Source organism: Montipora foliosa, chromosome 12 (assembly GCF_036669935.1).
Source record: "Montipora foliosa isolate CH-2021 chromosome 12, ASM3666993v2, whole genome shotgun sequence".
NCBI lineage: Eukaryota > Metazoa > Cnidaria > Anthozoa > Scleractinia > Acroporidae > Montipora > Montipora foliosa.
In genome coordinates, this window is record NC_090880.1 from 37,316,636 (window position 1) to 37,335,022 (window position 18,387).

The 18,387-nt window shown below is 40.4% G+C and overlaps 1 protein-coding gene across 1 annotated transcript in view; it reads right to left on the reverse strand.

The window, feature by feature from the left end:
* Window positions 1-18,387, reverse strand: part of LOC137978533 (xanthine dehydrogenase/oxidase-like) — a 34,386-nt gene that overhangs the window by 7,334 nt on the left and 8,665 nt on the right. Inside the window, exons 8-29 of the mRNA XM_068825509.1 lie at window positions 18,304-18,380; window positions 16,540-16,636; window positions 15,406-15,515; window positions 14,152-14,348; window positions 13,236-13,401; window positions 12,725-12,814; window positions 10,322-10,439; window positions 10,094-10,145; window positions 9,162-9,288; window positions 8,856-8,975; window positions 7,713-7,835; window positions 6,309-6,410; window positions 6,166-6,229; window positions 5,425-5,494; window positions 5,046-5,133; window positions 4,361-4,447; window positions 3,405-3,530; window positions 3,038-3,103; window positions 2,300-2,445; window positions 1,175-1,256; window positions 708-803; window positions 144-272 (exon numbers count right to left, since the gene is read on the reverse strand). Coding sequence (XP_068681610.1) covers window positions 144-272; window positions 708-803; window positions 1,175-1,256; window positions 2,300-2,445; window positions 3,038-3,103; window positions 3,405-3,530; window positions 4,361-4,447; window positions 5,046-5,133; window positions 5,425-5,494; window positions 6,166-6,229; window positions 6,309-6,410; window positions 7,713-7,835; window positions 8,856-8,975; window positions 9,162-9,288; window positions 10,094-10,145; window positions 10,322-10,439; window positions 12,725-12,814; window positions 13,236-13,401; window positions 14,152-14,348; window positions 15,406-15,515; window positions 16,540-16,636; window positions 18,304-18,380 — 2,333 coding nt within the window. The remainder of the gene's footprint in view (window positions 1-143; window positions 273-707; window positions 804-1,174; window positions 1,257-2,299; window positions 2,446-3,037; window positions 3,104-3,404; window positions 3,531-4,360; window positions 4,448-5,045; window positions 5,134-5,424; window positions 5,495-6,165; window positions 6,230-6,308; window positions 6,411-7,712; window positions 7,836-8,855; window positions 8,976-9,161; window positions 9,289-10,093; window positions 10,146-10,321; window positions 10,440-12,724; window positions 12,815-13,235; window positions 13,402-14,151; window positions 14,349-15,405; window positions 15,516-16,539; window positions 16,637-18,303; window positions 18,381-18,387) is intronic.

Sequence of the window (18,387 nt, forward strand, 5' to 3'; positions counted from 1 at the left end):
GCGCGCGTTTAAAACAGAAGGGAATAAGGCGAGCGCAGGAAAGAAATTCGCCCGCTTTCCAAGCGACGGTTGAAATCTTTCTCTTGCGAAATTGTAGCGCCAGTATGCAGGCCACAATAAGACACTCCGGTTTTAAGTCCTACCTTGACTGCCATTCCATTCAAATCAGACGAGGCCGAGGCTGCGGTAGCAGAGGTGTTAGCCACTGTACTTGTGCTGGTCTCTGTTATGTGGATCTTGGACACAGGGATACCAAAGCTACGGGAAGCGATCTGTGAAGGGAAAAGTAGATCCGTATTTGGCTAATAAAGCAATCTCACCTCGAAGAAGAACAATGCAGGTGGTATCATGGGCGCGAGCTTAGAGCGCACAATGCACCAGGTAATTTTTCGAACAACTTGTCTGCAATTTTGTTGTATTTCAAGTTGCAACAAGGATTGCCAAGTATAACATATATCGCAATTTGTTTGCCGTCGTAATCGCGGCGAGAAGTAGAAGTCGGTTCAACTTTTCCCAGCGCGTGGCAAATTGTGAGGAAAATTAAGTCTTAACTTACCTATATCTTCTCAATTTTTTTAGGACATCTTCATTTGCTTATAGAGTGCAATTTCTTCGAGAGCTTCGCTCCTAACCCACTCTCTCGCTACTTGCTATCAAGAATAAAAAGTTTTTGAGTAGCAGGAATTTTCTTTTCTTTGTCCACTAACCTGTACCATTTTTGTGTGAAGACCTTGCCCCATTTCGGTTCCACCATGAGTAACAAGCACTGATCCATCAGTATAAACATGAACAAGAGCTCCAGCCTGAAGACACAAGGTAAATAGGCGTAACTCCCCATTTATTTCAGGAAAGGAGTGTTAACATGGAAGTACCAATATGACTTCCTTCTGTGCCCGTCTCATTCCTTCACATGAAACCAACACAAAACCTCATTCCACTTAACGTCAAACCGACTTGCGTTCTTCCAAGCTGCTGTAGCAGATCGATATTTTAATTTATTGAAAACAATTTCGAGGGAGGACAAGAGGCGAGCCTTTGACACAAGATACGTAAACATTCGTTTTGTTTGCTAACACGCGAGCAGCACGTGAAGTGGGCCCGCGACTGAGGAAATCGCTTAAATGGACAGCAAAGTCGCACACTTAGTGAAACAGTACTTCACATTCAGTTTTACCTGATTCAAAAACGTCGCTGTAAAGCTTATGCCGAACTTGGTTGGTGTTAAAGCAATACCTCGCTTCTTCCAACGGTTTTCCCTTGGAAAATTAAAATTTAAATGAACGTTGAGGTAAAGTCTAGGCAAAGAACAGCGACCTAAATATTTGGGGGGGGGGGCGGATGCGAGATTTAAATAGACCACGATCATGTTAAAGAAAGTTGGCAGCTCTGGGATCGGTTGCTCGAAGCCTGGTTAGCGCTAAGCGTTGGTTAAGAGGTATCAGAACCCATAGGTTTCCATGGTTAGCGCTAACCATGCTTCGAGCAATCGGTCCCTGTTCACTGGCTAAGATTAGTGACAATTCAATTGCCTAAAGTACTGGTCGTTGGAGGTGATACTAATGATTTCTTGCAAATTTTTAGAGGCAATGAAATCGGTTTTATTTTCTAGTGCACTTCAGTATCTCAGGATCGCTCAAGTGAGAAATCTTTCTGAAACAAAAGATGGATTTCGTTTGAACTATATGTCCAGGATAAAGTGCGCAGAATAACATCTTTCATCTGCTCTCAAACTAGGCCAGTAGTTGATACTTTTCATCATGGTCTCACAAAGCAGGAAATCGAAAGAGGCTGGCTATGTAGCGCGGAATACGAGATGAATTTTTTCTTCGCGATTTACAGCTTCTGTCTAGTCATCGTTCGCTCGCATACCTAATGATAAATGAGCGAGTAAGAGCTGCGAAAGAGAGGAGCGAAAGCCGCTAGAGATCTTTGCTTCCGCCCAACCAACGTTAATAAGACTCGTCATCTTTCTTCTCGCCGACCGCTACCAAATTTTTCTTTCACACGGCACAATTTGTCAGAAACATCCATGCAAGCGAAGGATGACGAGAAAGAAGCTCTAAATCGACTTCGAAGAAAAACTTCCTCTCGTATTCCGCGTTACATAGCCAGCCATCTTCGATTTTCTACTTTGTGAGACAACGATGAAAACTATCAACCACTGGCCGAGTTTGGGAGCAGTTGAAACATTATGGGGCACATTTGCCCTCCAAAAAACGACTTTCGGAAGAATTATGATTATCCTTTGTCTCCAGATTCTGCCCTTCGAATAGATAAAGGACACATACCAACAGTTTACCTGCTAAAAGACTCCACTTGCTTCCTTCTTTCCTCGTAACGACACTTTTCCAACAGCTCCTTCCAGATTCGCTGGATGTGGCAACTGGCCAGTTCCTGGTTGAAGTGAGTTAAATCCCCCTCTTGATAGAAGTTGATCTCTCTTACCTGAATATCAACAGATTTCATTATTAGCCAGTAAAAGGTAAAGTCAGCTTACAGGCCTAGTGGCCCATCAGACCGGAGCTTATCCCCGGTTTCTGTAGCATGAAGCGACTAGGAGTATTTCTACTCCCCCCTGGATGGGATGCTAGTCCACCGCAGGGTTACCCCCATCATTTCGCTGGTACCCATTTATACACCTGGGCAGAGAGAGGCACCGAGGGAGTAAAGTGCCTTACCCAAGAATGCAACACAATGTCCCCGGCCAGGTCCCGAACGCGGACCATTCGCTCCGAAGTCGAGCACGCTAACCATGAGGCCACCGCGCCTCCCCAAAAGACAATTAGTTCCTTCTAAACACAATTTTCTGAGTGAATTTTTAGGACACAATCAGCTTTCACTAATGCGGCCCAGGTTCGGTGTCCGCACTCGACGCCATCTGTTTTCCCCTTTTTTCCTCAGCTAAACGAGAATAGCATAACCTGATACCATAACGTGCCATTTTTAGCAAAATTAGCTGCCACATTTGCATTCGGATTGGGTAACTTATCTGCTTAATCATGCAACACCGTTGAAAAAATAAAGTACGTATACAGACCTGTTTCTGCGAAATGCCGCAAGTTACAGCAACATCACTTATCCACGATTCAGCAAACATCAAACCCTAAGACAATTCAACAATGTTTTGAAAGTCAGTTGTATTTGCCACTTGTCTGTCTGCCATGTGATCACCCTCAATCAGGTCAGGTGGTATTGCTGTTTTGGAATTCCCGCCAAAACTTTGGTTGTCAACCGAGAAAACGCAATGCTCTTAGATGCAACAGACGAATCGCCACTTGTCTCCAGTATTGCAAGTAATGAGATTCACCCGTCCCGTTAAATCTAAACGTCAATTTCGTGTTTGCAACAACAGGGATTTTTATTCACATATCGCCTCTTTGCAGGCAATATGCATGTCTACACACCTGAGGTCCTCCGAAGCCTCTGAATGCTGTGTTAGAAGGGAGATTTGTCTTGCACATATATCCACGAACTCGGATGTTCGGGATCAGATAACAATTCTCGGAATGGAACATAGACCGCTCCAACACCTGCGAGAAAAAAGGACAACAAAATTTTCTTCACTAATTGTTTAGTTTGCTTAGAATTGGCTTCAAACATGGGGCTTCACTCTATCGTCCAAAAAATGATGTATGTAAAATATTTTTCTTTAATATTTCTTTTTTATGTAATATATACAATATGAGCGGCAGATCTGTATAACAGAGGCGAAGCCTAGAGTTTGTAAATGTGATACAGATCTGACAGGAATATTGTATATGACTTAGTAATAAACGTCAGCATTTAAGTGTTAAATGTATACTAGGTATTTTCGGTGATTGAAAGACACGTCTGTGTAAATGTAGAGAAATCTGTATCAGATACGATATTGATTAATAAAACATTTCTTTTGCTTTTTCCCATCATGAACTATTAATAATTTCTATATTAAACGAAATATTCATAAATATATCTATTCTTGCCTAAATTGCAGAACACCCCGCAACTTATTTGCATTTTATTAAATAAGAATAAGCTCTTTTGTATTCCGACTCGTTTTTCAAAGAATGTCGCCCAGGGCAAAACAATAGTAGTGAGGTGTTGCGGAGTATTCTGCAATTGCTCCCTATTCTTTATTTGTTAATAGCTATAAATATTTATTTCTATTTATTTAAAATATCAAACCACTTGGTAAAACGGGACTAAAACATACCATGTCCTTCACAAAACTGTTGAAAATTTCACATTTCTACAATTTCAGTGCGTGAGGAAAATTTCTACCTCCGCGTAGTTTACCGTCCTAGCTTCCACAAGTCCACTACATTCCAGTAGTAGAGCATCTGACATATCTTCATTAAACTACTTTTCAGAAATAACTTACACCCGATGAAAGGTCGAGGGAATTTCCAGCGTTGCTATACAAAGTGACATCTAAAGCTTTGATTCTACCGTTTACTGTGAACCCGACCTGCAAAATTCAAAATCAATGAAGAACAAATTTCAGTTCACGTCTGGCCAATACATTGTTGCCTCTGCGCATGCTTTGCCACGTGACTTCGTAATTCTTTGATTGCACCTGCCGTCACGTCTTTTGGGAATTTGACTCTATTATTATGCAAAACTCAAGCGACATTTTTCTATTGTTTTGGCACCAACATGGCCGTCTTATCACGTGAGTGCAATCAAAGAATGCGGAAGACAACAAAAGGTAAAAGTATCATCTACAGGAGAAAAAACATGCAAAACCCAATTTTTCCCAGGAACAGCGTAACAAACAATACAGGATGCACATGCAAGAGTGACTTCCAAAGCATCACTCGAGCAGGCACTTTGGCAAATATTTGTAGGTTTTTACTGCAAAGTTGAAGTTCCCCCTCTTCAAACATAGTGGTATTTAAAGCTTAAAGCTTAGGTTGTGGGGGGGGGGGGGATGGCATAGAAAGCAATAATAAAAGTGAACGCAAATACGTTAAGATGATTTATCAATTGTTCAATGCATATTCCATATCAAATACAAACCTACAATCTGATTTATTAAAGCTCAAAATTCATTTCAATTATCACACCTTGTACTTTGCTAAAAAGGGATGCCTTCCACCCGTACTCGTCATATCTTCGTCTCTATCCAGCATACATCGCACAGGTTTACCAACCCTGAGATGGGATATCAACAATGAGAAGCGCAAAAACGATGTGTTTTATTTAATATTAATGTCTCTGTTCCTTATGTTTGTGTGTTAACTACTAGTTTTGAGCAAACATTAACTCCAGTTGGCGTTAATGAAAGAGCAACTAGACGGCACAAACGCTACATTGAAAACAAAGCCGCCATGAAAGGGTTCCAGATAATACTGTCACGATCCATTGACTACATTTTACTTGCGTGACAGTAAAATTGCCTATAAACAAAATGACACAAAAGCGAAGGTTTCATAAAAAGCTTACTTCGCAGCAGCGACCGCTACAACACTGGTAAAAGGGCAATTGCGAGTTTCTTTTCCTCCAAATCCACCACCTATAGACAAACCAAACATTTGCATACTTTTTCGGCAGTTTCGTAAATGAGTTGAAAAAGACGCGAATTGAGTTTTTTGAGCAAGATGTCTCATCAACAACTGTATGACAACGGTGATGAAAATGCGGAAGAGGAAGGAAAAGAGGAAAAAGAAGAAAGCAGAGAGTAAAAAGAGATTGAATACAGAGCGAAAGCGAAAGATGAAAGAAGACAAGACGTGGAAGAGCAAAAAAAACTTAGGAAAGGGAGAGTGGGAAACAAAACCTGAGAGGACGAAATCTAAAACAGATATCGAGTAAGGCCAAGAGAAAATGAGGGGACAGAGAGGGAGGCTCAAGGCGTTGGCCGGGATATGTTATGTCCACGAAAGTTATTTTTAGACGAGCGGTAGTCTTTGTTCTAGCGGAAGTCTGTCTTCTATGACGTCCACATGCAGTTTTGCCTCGCTCTCAGGTTCTTAGTGAAAAGAGAAAATGATGGCGCACGTGGAAGGCTGATGAATATATATTTTCTTTCAAACATCGGACCGAGGTTGGCCTGCATGCGGACGTCTCGGAAGACTTCCGCTAGTCTAAAAATAACTTTCGTGGACATGACATATCCCAAGGGCTGGACCGGGAGCTTCCTTCTCTGTCCCCTCATTTTCTCTTGGTAAGGCATAAGAAACTCACCCATTCGTTTAGTGCGTACTACTATTCTGTTGTGAGGAACTCCTAGAGCTCTGGCAACAAGTTTCTACAGATTTCAAGAGGCAAGATAAAAATGAACGAAGAAATTGAGATGAATGGAATCATACCAATGATACTATTCTTACCTGTGTAAGTGTGGGATTTTGAGTTGAGACAAAGAGCTCCATCTCGCCGTCCTCTCCCTTGGGAACAGCTATGGTTGTTTGCGTCTCCAAATAAAAGTGTTCCTGAAGACATGATACCATGAAGAGAACACTAAGCGTAAAATAAATGACAAATTGATTGAAAACTAAAATTTCAGGCTTCCAATGTGAAACAGCGACCAAAGGAAACAGAATATAATTACTTCCATATGTTCTTAGACAATTTACGACCAGAATAAAGGTTATAGAAAACCGCCGCTTTTTTTAAATGAATGTCATTTCCAAGTTTACTATGCAAGTTTTCTCGGGTTCTTACGAAGATTAGGTTTCATTCATGAACAGAATAAAACTTAAATACACCAGAAAAATTTGTAGTTTTCATTTGACTGTCGAAAGTAATTACGCGTTTGCAATTGCTACGCTTAATGACTGCTTTAAAAATTTCGCGCCAATTTATCAAAAGATAAAAAGGATGACCAAAACCAATCGCGACTGCAACCGATTTTTCCCGCGCTTTGAGCAAGTTACACGGAATTGCTACGAATTTGGATTGGTTCATTGCGCTGTATGCACCTGCTGTGATTGGACGAAGTAATTACTTTGTTATTTGCTTTACGACACCAGGAGCTCATCAAGAGGAGCCTCTATCTCCTCTAATTCCTTGAGTCAACCCTTTCCCGAGTAAACCTATTTTTAGGAACAGGCTTTTCCCGCGAAAAGTATCATAATTCCCTTGACGCTGAGATAGCTCTGTTTTGATTGGCTTTTACAACAGAGGGCGTGCTGAATGTCCCAAGGGAGATTGGCTTTTACAACAGTGAGCGTGCTGAATCTCCCAAGGTAGGTGTTCTATAAATAAATCTACTCGGGAAAGGGTTGACTCCGAGGCCAAGTATGGGAGATAGAGGCTCCTCTTAATGAGCTCCTGACGACACTCAATTGAAAACTTCTCTAAAGGCCTGGCCAAACGCCCGCAACATTTCAACGCAACATCTTGCAACATTGTCGCATGATGTTGCGAGACGTGTTGAATGGACTGGCCAAACGACATTTTCAACACATCATGGCGATGTTTATGTGCCCCATGCCCCTGGCGTGCAACAAGTGGACCTAGCGCGCATGCCTTAGTGCAACAATGTTGCGTGAACGTGGCCAAACGAGAACAACATCATTCCACATCCAAAATGTTGCACGAAAAATTTGACCGTTTTCAAATTTGATCCAACATCATCCAACATGTTGCAACATAACGCAACAGGGTGGCCAAACGTACGCAACATGTTCTGCCCAGCAATGTTGCAAGATGTTGCGTTGAAATGTTGCGAGCGTTTGGCCAGGCCTTAAAGTTCTCAAAAATGGCCTCCTGGCTTTGCCTCTGTGTCCCACCTGTCCTCCGACTCTCATTTCGCCTTCCAGCACATGATCAGATTCATCAAATCCACTCCTCAAGTCGCCTTTTTCAATTGACTTCGGTGTTGGGTTCACAAAGGCCTCGGCTGCTATTGCTTGCTAACAGTATAAAAGAAGCACATTTTAAAATAAGAGTGACTTGTAGTATTTTAACCCTTCGTTTCCTCTATCGAAAGGTTCATTCTCCTAACTAGAACCGCGGATTCCTTTATTGGGTAGTCATGGGAATTTGCTGATATATCAAGAACACACCTCTTAAACTGATAAAATTCTTCATTCTCAATACTTGTGTGACTTGCATTTAATTGAAACTGTGAGGAGAATATACGTACCGATCACTCCTGGGAATCTAAGAATTACTAGAAACTGTTGAAAGGGCACTAGACATTTTGGGTCGGGAGGTAACCGATTTGAATGTGCAGTAATATATACAACGTTTGCAAATTAATGGGTGCATGAACCAAGGAATCTCCGATAACATCGATAATAGATCTCGCGCTATGGGACCTTGAACAATCCACACCTCGTTAGCAAGGAGTATTTTTTAAATTTAACTTTGCCAGCCAAGCTGACAGAGCGCCACAACAGCTTGCACCCAATTACTGTGGCTCCTTTTTTTATCGTCCCAACCATGATACACAACAGAAGACAGACCACAACACCGGGAACTACGTGCCCTACTCTTACCGACAAGTGTGTGGGTTCTTTTACGTCTCACAGCATTATGAACATTGAAGGGTTGTGACACATGGCTTACGGTTTACCTTCCTTATCCGAAAAGACTAGACAGTCTAACCATTTGCAGATGTAATTACAAAGGCAGCACTTTCTCCTCAGTTATTTAAAGACCCTGGGTGTTGGTCCGGCCGGAGTTGAACTCACGACCTCGCGTGTGGCAGAGAATTTAGAATTTTCATGATTATGGTGAACAGCTTGCCATCTGTTTGCCATCTGTTTGGTGCTTCGCATAAATGCAATATTTAATCTCTATATTAGCAATCACAAGCTACTCTGAAATCCAAGGCCCAAAAAAGCACTTTACTAAGCCTTCCCCTCCTGGCTTAGTAATCCCACACAATATCCTTTATAACCCATATATAAGTACCTCCAATTATTTACCTCAATGGTTAAGATTTTGGGTAATTCCTCATACGTTATCTTCACCATTTTGGCTGACCGTTGGGCCTGAGCCTGTGTTTTGGCCACAATAGCTCCAATCACTTGCCCCACACATGTCACCTGGTTCATAAACAACAATGAATGGTTACAAAAATTTAATGTAAACGACAGCCTACAACAATAGCAGTGATGTTGCTGAATATCACATATTGTTAATAATGTACCGACCATATCTTTTTTGGTTGTAAAAACAAAGAGTTTTTTCCCTTGAAGTGGCTGGCACATTAGAATAACAAAAAAAATCACCTTATCAGATGCAAACACTTCTTCATCAAAAATCACAGGTCCTGTTGAATTGTGCCCTGGTACATCATTTGCACCAACAAAAGACTTCACACCAGGCATACTCAGTGCATCACTTGGGTCTACAGAGCTGTAATGCAAGCAAGCAAAATGAAACAGTAAATTATGGAAAGCTCCAATGCAGAGTTCTTTAGTACAAGTGTGAATTTCTGGGCCATTTATTATGATTTTGCTCAGGAGGTCACCTTTTAATACAGCTAGGCATTTTTAATGTTTTCGAGAAAACAAGAAGAGTGGTAAGGACATAACAGTCGGCTAATGCCATGTAAAATTTATGTGTACATCCAGCCAATTTGCCCATGCAGCGTGTCACCCTTAAAAGATCACTTGGAATTTTATCAGCAAGTTACACAGAGTGCCTCTCATAGGAATCAAACATAACCAGTTAAATTCTTTACAAGTTTGGAAACTATGTTACCGAGCTACAGGAGACTAAATAACATAGCCTCAGGTGGCAGCCAACCTCTATACTGCCAGGACTTAAATAGGTCATATAACAGCATGCTGCATTGTGCAGTGCAGTCCTACTTATGAAATTGCATTTTAGAAAATGGCACATTTTTGGTGTGTTCCTGGACAAGGATTTTAAGCCAAGGTGCCCTGTCTTGCAAAGGTACAGTGGAACATTCAAGAACCCACACACTCTCTCAACGAGTGAGACCAGAGGTTTGTGTGTCATGGTCCATGCTAAGGTGACAAGGACCCATCATTCTGAATCCAATTACACTTATGCCTTATTTGGACTTTCCTTGCAAGACAATATATTTCCAGTTCTAATGTTTATACATGTAAATCGATTTGTCAGTTTCCCAGTAACATTGAGTGTTTTCTGGTCTAATTATTATTGAATGTAGGAGCATTGTTGCTGAACTTACAGGATCCTTGCATGAGCCTTTTTGCTGAAAACAATGGCGACATAAAGCTCTCCTATTACAAAACAAATAAAGATGAATGTTACATGTCACACTACGATAATTTTGTACTCTTCACAGTAATTATTGTGGTGGCAGAACTTATATAAATGCATATTAACAACAGAATTTTTATATCAATGATATAAAAATATGTATAAAAATATTGGACCTGTGGCTCATGGGTCATACCTGCATATTTGGGGATATCATCACAGTAGACTGCCTCTCCTGTGGCCTGCTTAGTCGCTGCTAAATGAGGGATTGGTCTGCCCACAACATCTTCTACTGGCTGGTCACTAGGGACCTCCTGTTGTAAAGACAATAATAATCACTTCACTTCACTTCACTTCACTTCACTTCACTTCACTTCACTTCACTTCACTTCACTTCACTTCACTTCACTTCACTTCACTTCACTTCACTTCACTTCACTTCACTTCACTTCACTTCACTTCACTTCACTTCACTTCACTTCACTTCACTTCACTTCACTTCACTTCACTTCACTTCACTTCACTTCACTTCACTTCACTTCACTTCACTTCACTTCACTTCACTTCACTTCACTTCACTTCACTTCACTTCACTTCACTTCACTTCACTTCACTTCACTTCACTTCACTTCACTTCACTTCACTTCACTTCACTTCACTTCTCTTCACTTCACTTCACTTCACTTCACTTCACTTCACTTCACTTCACTTCACTTCACTTCACTTCACTTCACTTCACTTCACTTCACTTCACTTCACTTCACTTCACTTCACTTCACTTCACTTCACTTCACTTCACTTCACTTCACTTCACTTCACTTCACTTCACTTCACTTCACTTCACTTCACTTCACTTCACTTCACTTCACTTCACTTCACTTCACTTCACTTCACTTCACTTCACTTCACTACACTTCACTACACTTCACTACACTTCACTTCACTTCACTTCACTTCACTTCACTTCACTTCACTTCACTTCACTTAACTTCACTTCACTTCACTTCACTTCACTTCACTTCACTTCACTTCACTTCACTTCACTTCACTTCACTTCACTTCACTTCACTTCACTTCACTTCACTTCACTTCACTTCACTTCACTTCACTTCACTTCACTTCACTTCACTTCACTTCACTTCACTTCACTTCACTTCACTTCACTTCACTTCACTTCACTTCACTTCACTTCACTTCACTTCACTTCACTTCTCTTCACTTCACTTCACTTCACTTCACTTCACTTCACTTCACTTCACTTCACTTCACTTCACTTCACTTCACTTCACTTCACTTCACTTCACTTCACTTCACTTCACTTCACTTCACTTCACTTCACTTCACTTCACTTCACTTCACTTCACTTCACTTCACTTCACTTCACTTCACTTCACTTCACTTCACTTCACTTCACTTCACTTCACTTCACTTCACTTCACTTCACTTCACTTCACTTCACTTCACTTCACTTCACTTCACTTCACTTCACTTCACTTCACTTCACTTCACTTCACTTCACTTCACTTCACTTCACTTCACTTCACTTCACTTCACTTCACTTCACTTCACTTCACTTCACTTCACTTCACTTCACTTCACTTCACTTCACTTCACTTCACTTCACTTCACTTCACTTCACTTCACTTCACTTCACTTCACTTCACTTCACTTCACTTCACTTCACTTCACTTCACTTCACTTCACTTCACTTCACTTCACTTCACTTCACTTCACTTTACTTTACTTTTTACTCTACTCGACTCAACTCAACTCAACTCGACTCGACTCGACTTGACTTTACTCTACTCTACTCTACTCTACTCTACTCTACTTTACTTTACTTTACTTTAACGTGTTTGACCATGAGTTGTCTGAAGGTGCAGTTAGTGCTAACCCACCATGAACTAGAGATAGACATCAAACAATCTGTCGCAAAGATAATCACCAGTGTGTACTGCACATTCTTAAAAGTTCATTTACAATAATTTTGTGTTTTGATTCATGCAAGATGTCACAGGATTAACATTTATGTCACTTTGGCATGACATGAATTCAGAGTTTCATATCAACTGCCATTATGGATATGAAGCTTTATGCTTAAAATTTGATTTCATGCAATGTATTACACATGAAACAACTTGGTTGCAGCAACAGAAATCAAAGGAAGAGATGGGAATGGAAGTTAAAATAGCTCAAAGATATGGTTTGTGATGAATTTACATTCATACCACGTTTATAAATAACACTGCTCAATGTTAACACTGCTTCTTCAGAAATCATGTCAAATGTCTTTGAACTTCAACTTCGTTGCATTTCTGAGCACTGTGCACAAGTAGCTTCACTAAAATTAACAAGGAAAAGGTGATCTAAGGGCAATGACCTCATTTTTTTTTCTAATTTAAACAAAAATACTTTTGTTTGAAAAAGAATGACTTTGCTCTCGAACTCCAAAAAACTAATGATTAAAAACAACTTTAAAGAGCAATCAAGTTTCTTCCTCAGATTATCATTGGCTGATAAATGAATCATTTCATTGGCTTACTCAGCAAACATCTCACTTTCTCTTAACAAAATGGATAAATCCTCCTTTTAATATTACCTGGAATGTCTGGGTACTGTAAGTGATGTCTCTTTGAAATTGACTTGTTCCACTAACAAAGGACTCGGGAATTTCAGTTCCATGACCTGCCTGTTAATTAAACAGGGAACATCTCTACCAAATTACTCCTGGTGACCAAATATACTTTCTTGTGTTATTACAACAGTACTACTGCTTGAATTTACAATGTACATAACAGGAGAAGGGTTGGTCATGCATAAAGAGAGTTCTTCCCTTCCACCAATTATGTCAGACTGGTTCTATTGCTGGTGTGGGTTGTGTTTGTTGATTAAAGACTACGTTCCAAGGAGCTTTTCTCATCATACTCTGTGTTCCCCTCATCAAGAACACAAATTTCCTTTGATATGCTTTGATTTGATTTACCGGTATTTAGCCAAAATTGTATTGGCCCTTTTTATACACCTAAGTTCTCTCTTACCCTAGCTCACTGTTAGCTTGCTGAATGATTAAAACAGTAATAATTATTAGAAACCATTCACATTTAACACACCTCCTGATTGCTAAGCTGTAATGTAACATTCAAATAGAACTTGAAGAAGAAGCTTGAGGCAAGTGATCTCCTGTATTCCACTTGGCCTCCCGGAGTCCCAGGTGGAAGAGGCAAATCCTCCACTAACATCTGACAAGCATCATCGACTATTTCTTCACTCCAAGTCCTCAAGAAAAAAATACAATACCTCTTCTGGACCTGCCATTTGTTTTTGAGTCATAGGTGTGAGAACACCAGGATTTTCCAAAGAGGACCCTGAGAAAATTTCCAGGCACCAGGAGATTTCTAGAGAATTCTCAACTAATCCCACTACTGTACAATATTTTTGAGAAAATTCCACAGTGAAAGGCAAAGTGGACACATAACTTTGAACCGATAGAATGGCACACTTTCTGCATTCTTTTTACAGGGAGGGCGCAGTGGTGAGAACACTCACCTCCCACCAATGTGGCCCGGGTTCGATTCCCAGACTCAGCATCATATGTAGCCTCCTTTGCAGCCATTTTTTGTGTTGGTCCCATTCTCACTCCCAACAGACCGACACAAAAAACGGCTGCAAAGGAGGCTAAATCATATGTGGGTTGTGTTTGTTGGTTCTCTACTATGCACCGAGAGGTTTTTTTCAGGGTACTTGGGTTTTCCCCTTGCCTCAAAAACCCAAATTTGATTTGATTTGCATTAATTTGTTGACTTCCATTTACGACCCCAATTAGTGCTCCAGCACTAGAAGACTAGACCCTTGAATAAAGTTCCTTTCCTTTCCTTTTCTTTCCTTTCCTTTACCTGTAGTAGCTCAAATTTTTCTGCTAGTGGTGAGAAAGTTTTACTTTGCAGTATAACACTTGCTTATGATAAGCTTTTATGCTTTTGTGGAATCAGAATTTGAGGAATGGTCCGACCCACACAAATAAAATACCTTCCAATGAGAGCCTTGATGGTTCTTACAGCCATAACAGTTGTGGGTGCCATGCCTCCAAAGCTTAAACTGCAATCCTTGATTTTCCATGAGTTGTTATTTCGATCATTTTGAAACAAGACCCTCATGCCTGTGTTCACAATGGCAATGTCGTCTTCGCGCCTGCGAGCTTGTTTGAAGGCACATACATACTCATGCTGAAAAAAGTACCAAACATCTTATAGTTTCCAATGACAAAAAAGTATTTACAAGGCATGGCCCAATTACAGTGTCAGGGTTCTCAATAAGTTTTGGAGTAGACGGCTTAAATATAAAAGTAGGCGGCGGGAGAAGCGCTTTGTCATTGTTTATAGCAAGTTTATGACCGAAAAGTAGACGGCTCTAAATTTAAAGTAGCCGGTTTTTTAGCCGGCTGCCGGCACTTAATGAGAACCCTGAAGTGTACTTAAATTAATGCTCTATATACATGTAAGATCATGGCATATCCTGGGCATTACATTCCTACTCTTTCACCACAGTACAATAATACAATATACAGTATATGTAATTGAACACTCTCCATAGGGGCTTTTCAGGGCCAATGAAACACAATCAACTAAACAACAGAACACAACAACAACAACTGTTAAGAATCCCAACTGGCCAGAGGCAAACTAGTTACCTATTTACAAGTGCCGCCAGGAAGTTGAACCAGGGACTACGAAGAGATCAGAACGAGTCTTGAACCCTGGAACTCCAGATCTCAAGGCAAGCGTCCTTAAACCACTGGGCCCACACTGCCTCCTCATTCATGAGTAACATTAGTTGCCTTTACAGCTACTTGGGTTGAAGCTAGGGGAGCAGAATTGGTGCAGCGGTGAAAGCACTTGCATCCCACCAATTGTCTACTCTGTTCCAAGAGGTTCATCCCCTGGTACTCTGGTTTTCTCCTCTACTCAAAACTAACATTTGATTTGAGTAAATTTGGTTTGATTTCAATGCACAGCATTCCAATAATAATTTATTAGTGCCCCAGTACTAGTGCTAGAAGTTCATTAATTGTCCCCACGGGGTTTTGGCCCCAAGAGACAACCTAGAAGCCCCCACGTGAAAAGAGTAGATGTTGGTAGATGTTGTAGGGAGAATCAATCTCAATTTGCTCAACTGGGCATGAACCAGACCACCGCCCACTTTGGAAAGCCTTCATGAACTAGAGGTCCTTAACTGCACAAAACCTTGGCTGACAAGACAATGGATTTTCAGTAAAGTCCTTACTTTCTCTGTAAATGGGACCAGGATATCAAGCAAGATTTCATTTGGTTCCAAGATTGTTCTTCTATATCCAGTAAAAAAATTCTCGTCTAGGTTTACTTTTCTAATTTTTCCTGCAAAAGTACAAAAATTAATGATGTAGATTAAAAACCAAATGCAGTAATTGAGAAATATTGAATAACCTGTAATATTATATGAATTATTTTTCTAGCTCTATCCTATATCAAAATGGGACATGAAGTACACACCGGGGTGTGTGCATCATCCATGTTAGGTTTAATTTGCATAGATTTCTCAAAAGCAATTGGAGGGGAGTTGAATTCATCTGACAGGGGAGGGGAAAAGGGATAAAGGATGGGGGGGGGGGGGGGTGAAAGCATAAATACCTACATGAGAGAGAGGAGATTGCACTCATATCCCAGGGTAAAGGGAGAGAACTAAATGCATCACTATGTTCAAATGGGGTGTAAAATGTGCAATAAAAATGTTCTAATTCCTGCTGAGGGCCAAAACAATATGTGTAGTAATAATAACTGATAACAAATCATTTGAGTGATGATGACTCCACAAGTCAAACAAGAATATTAATATAATTATGTTGCCTCACAAAATTAGACAAACATGCAATTTTCCAACGGTAACAGAGACCTCAATTCTTGGAGATCCAAGAGCTTTACATTTCTTATCTTGCAACAACCTCAACCAACCCCTCATCATCAACCTCCCACAAAGTACACTCCACATGTATAGTTACATGTGTATTTTTTTTCCAAACTTACTCTCTAAAGAAGTACTCTTATGAACTTTGGACTCTTGTGAACAGCTAGCCAATTCATTATATATGAGTGCAAACAGTGAGAGATACCCATTGACAAGAAATAATGAAACCAGACAACCAAAAATTGAATTGTTTGGAATTTTGGAAAACTCTTGAGAGTGCAAAGGGCCAAAACCTCTTTTATCCAAACGATCAGTGACTGGTACAAGGGAGGAAAACAACTTTGTTCAGTACGCAGTAGGCCTGAATATCATGAATGTATGATTTGGTCATGTCCGAATGTCTGGTTTCTTCACCTGGGATGGTCTTATAATGGGAAAGCACAAACACAACATTAATTTGATTATCAGCAACCTTACCTCCAGCAGAGGCTAATGTGAGCCTGCATCTAGCAGCCATAACTATTGGGTTTAAGTCTGATATTGGACTGGCTGTCATAACGTTCCCACCAATTGCCTGATGTGAAAAAGAGAATGGATGAACTTTGAAATTAACACTGAAACTACTGTCAACTAAGTTAACCCGCCATCCCCTCCTATGAGTGACAGCTGTCTATAAACACCAGACAATTTCAGACGATTGGTTAACCCATACACACCTCAAATGCCCTAGGAAGCCCCCCATTGACAAGTAAAATCGTCTGGCTTTAGACAGAGTAAAATCAATTAAGTTTCTAACACTCCTAGGGGTCAATGGGTTAAAGGTTTAATAACATCTATGTCCACTCAACAACTATTTCCCCTTTCACTCACCCATCCCCCCACTTAGAGATATCTGTCTATATTACCACATGATTTTACTTGTCAATGAGGGGGGGGGGGGGGGGAAGGGGGCAGTTCAGCAGTGAAACGCTTTTAAGAAAGGATTACTGTAATGCCACAATAAAATTATTACTAATTAGTTCAAATTTCTGCCAATAATTTGCTTGCCTCAAAGAAGCAAAAGTGTATTTCATAATAATAATATTATTATTATCATTATTCCTAGCCTGCGTAGCATGTGGTTTGGTGAATTTTAGACGGTTCTTTCAACCGGAGTTGACTTTTGAGTGATCAGTTTGAATGTAATGGCTATAATAAAACCTGGATCAAAGTCAAAAGAGAATTAAGCAAAGAAAGGCACCTTCTCTTTTGACTACGGTCCAGCCGGTTCTTGTGTGGAGATTACATTCAACCAAACCCTAGTGGAAAGAAGCTTCTAAAATTCACCAAACCATGTGGTACGCAGGCTACAATAATTCCCTGAGCTCATACTGACATGGTTAGTTACCAGCCAACAATGTATCAAGTTGGCCTTAACAAAGTTCATTATCCAACAGGTACAAATGAAAGAGTGTAATATGAACGCTAGGTTTGTACCCCATATGAACCATGTGAGCGTTAGCCCTACTAATGGAAATGGGCCCACACAAGGAGAGAGAAAAACTCTGACCAGGATGGAAATTGAACCCAGGACCTTCAGGTTAGATCACTGCTGCTTTACCGACTGAGCTACAAGGTCAGATGGGAGCAGGCCGTGGGAACTGAAGATGTTAAAGTCACCGCAATGAGCATGCACAAGTACAAGGAAGGGTTAGGTTTTTACAAACGTTGGCCGTGTAGCACTTATATTTCAACAGACTTATGTGAAGTGCTAGTTTTGTACCCCAAATGAGCCATGTAAGCGTTAGCCCTACTAATGGAAATGGGCCCACACAAGGAGAGAGAAAAACTCTGACCAGGGTGGGAATTGAACCCAGGACCCACTAGCACTTCACATTACACACTATCAGTTATGTCTGTTGAAATATAAGTGCTACGTAACGTTTGTAAAAACATACCCCTTCCTTGTAATTTTTTAATTAATAATATTGCATTTTGATAAATTCTAAATGTTCAGACATTTTGAAATTTTGCTTCCTGCCCCAAATTTTCAACTTGGCAACACCTGGGATGATCATACTGTAATGCACGGCCATCAAGTTAGAAGACAATCCAAGATTTAGTACATATAACTAGCTAGATGCAATCAGAACACTAAAGAAGCAAAATCCAATGTTAAAAAATTTATAACCATTAGAAAATTTTAAAATGTTATAACAATTATAGATAACTCTACATATTGACTAGAAGTACGTGTATTACCCCAACATTCCTGATTTGATGACCTGCAAACCACTTGAGCATGTGAAGTATTGCTGTACACCACCTGGTCTTATATTCTGACAA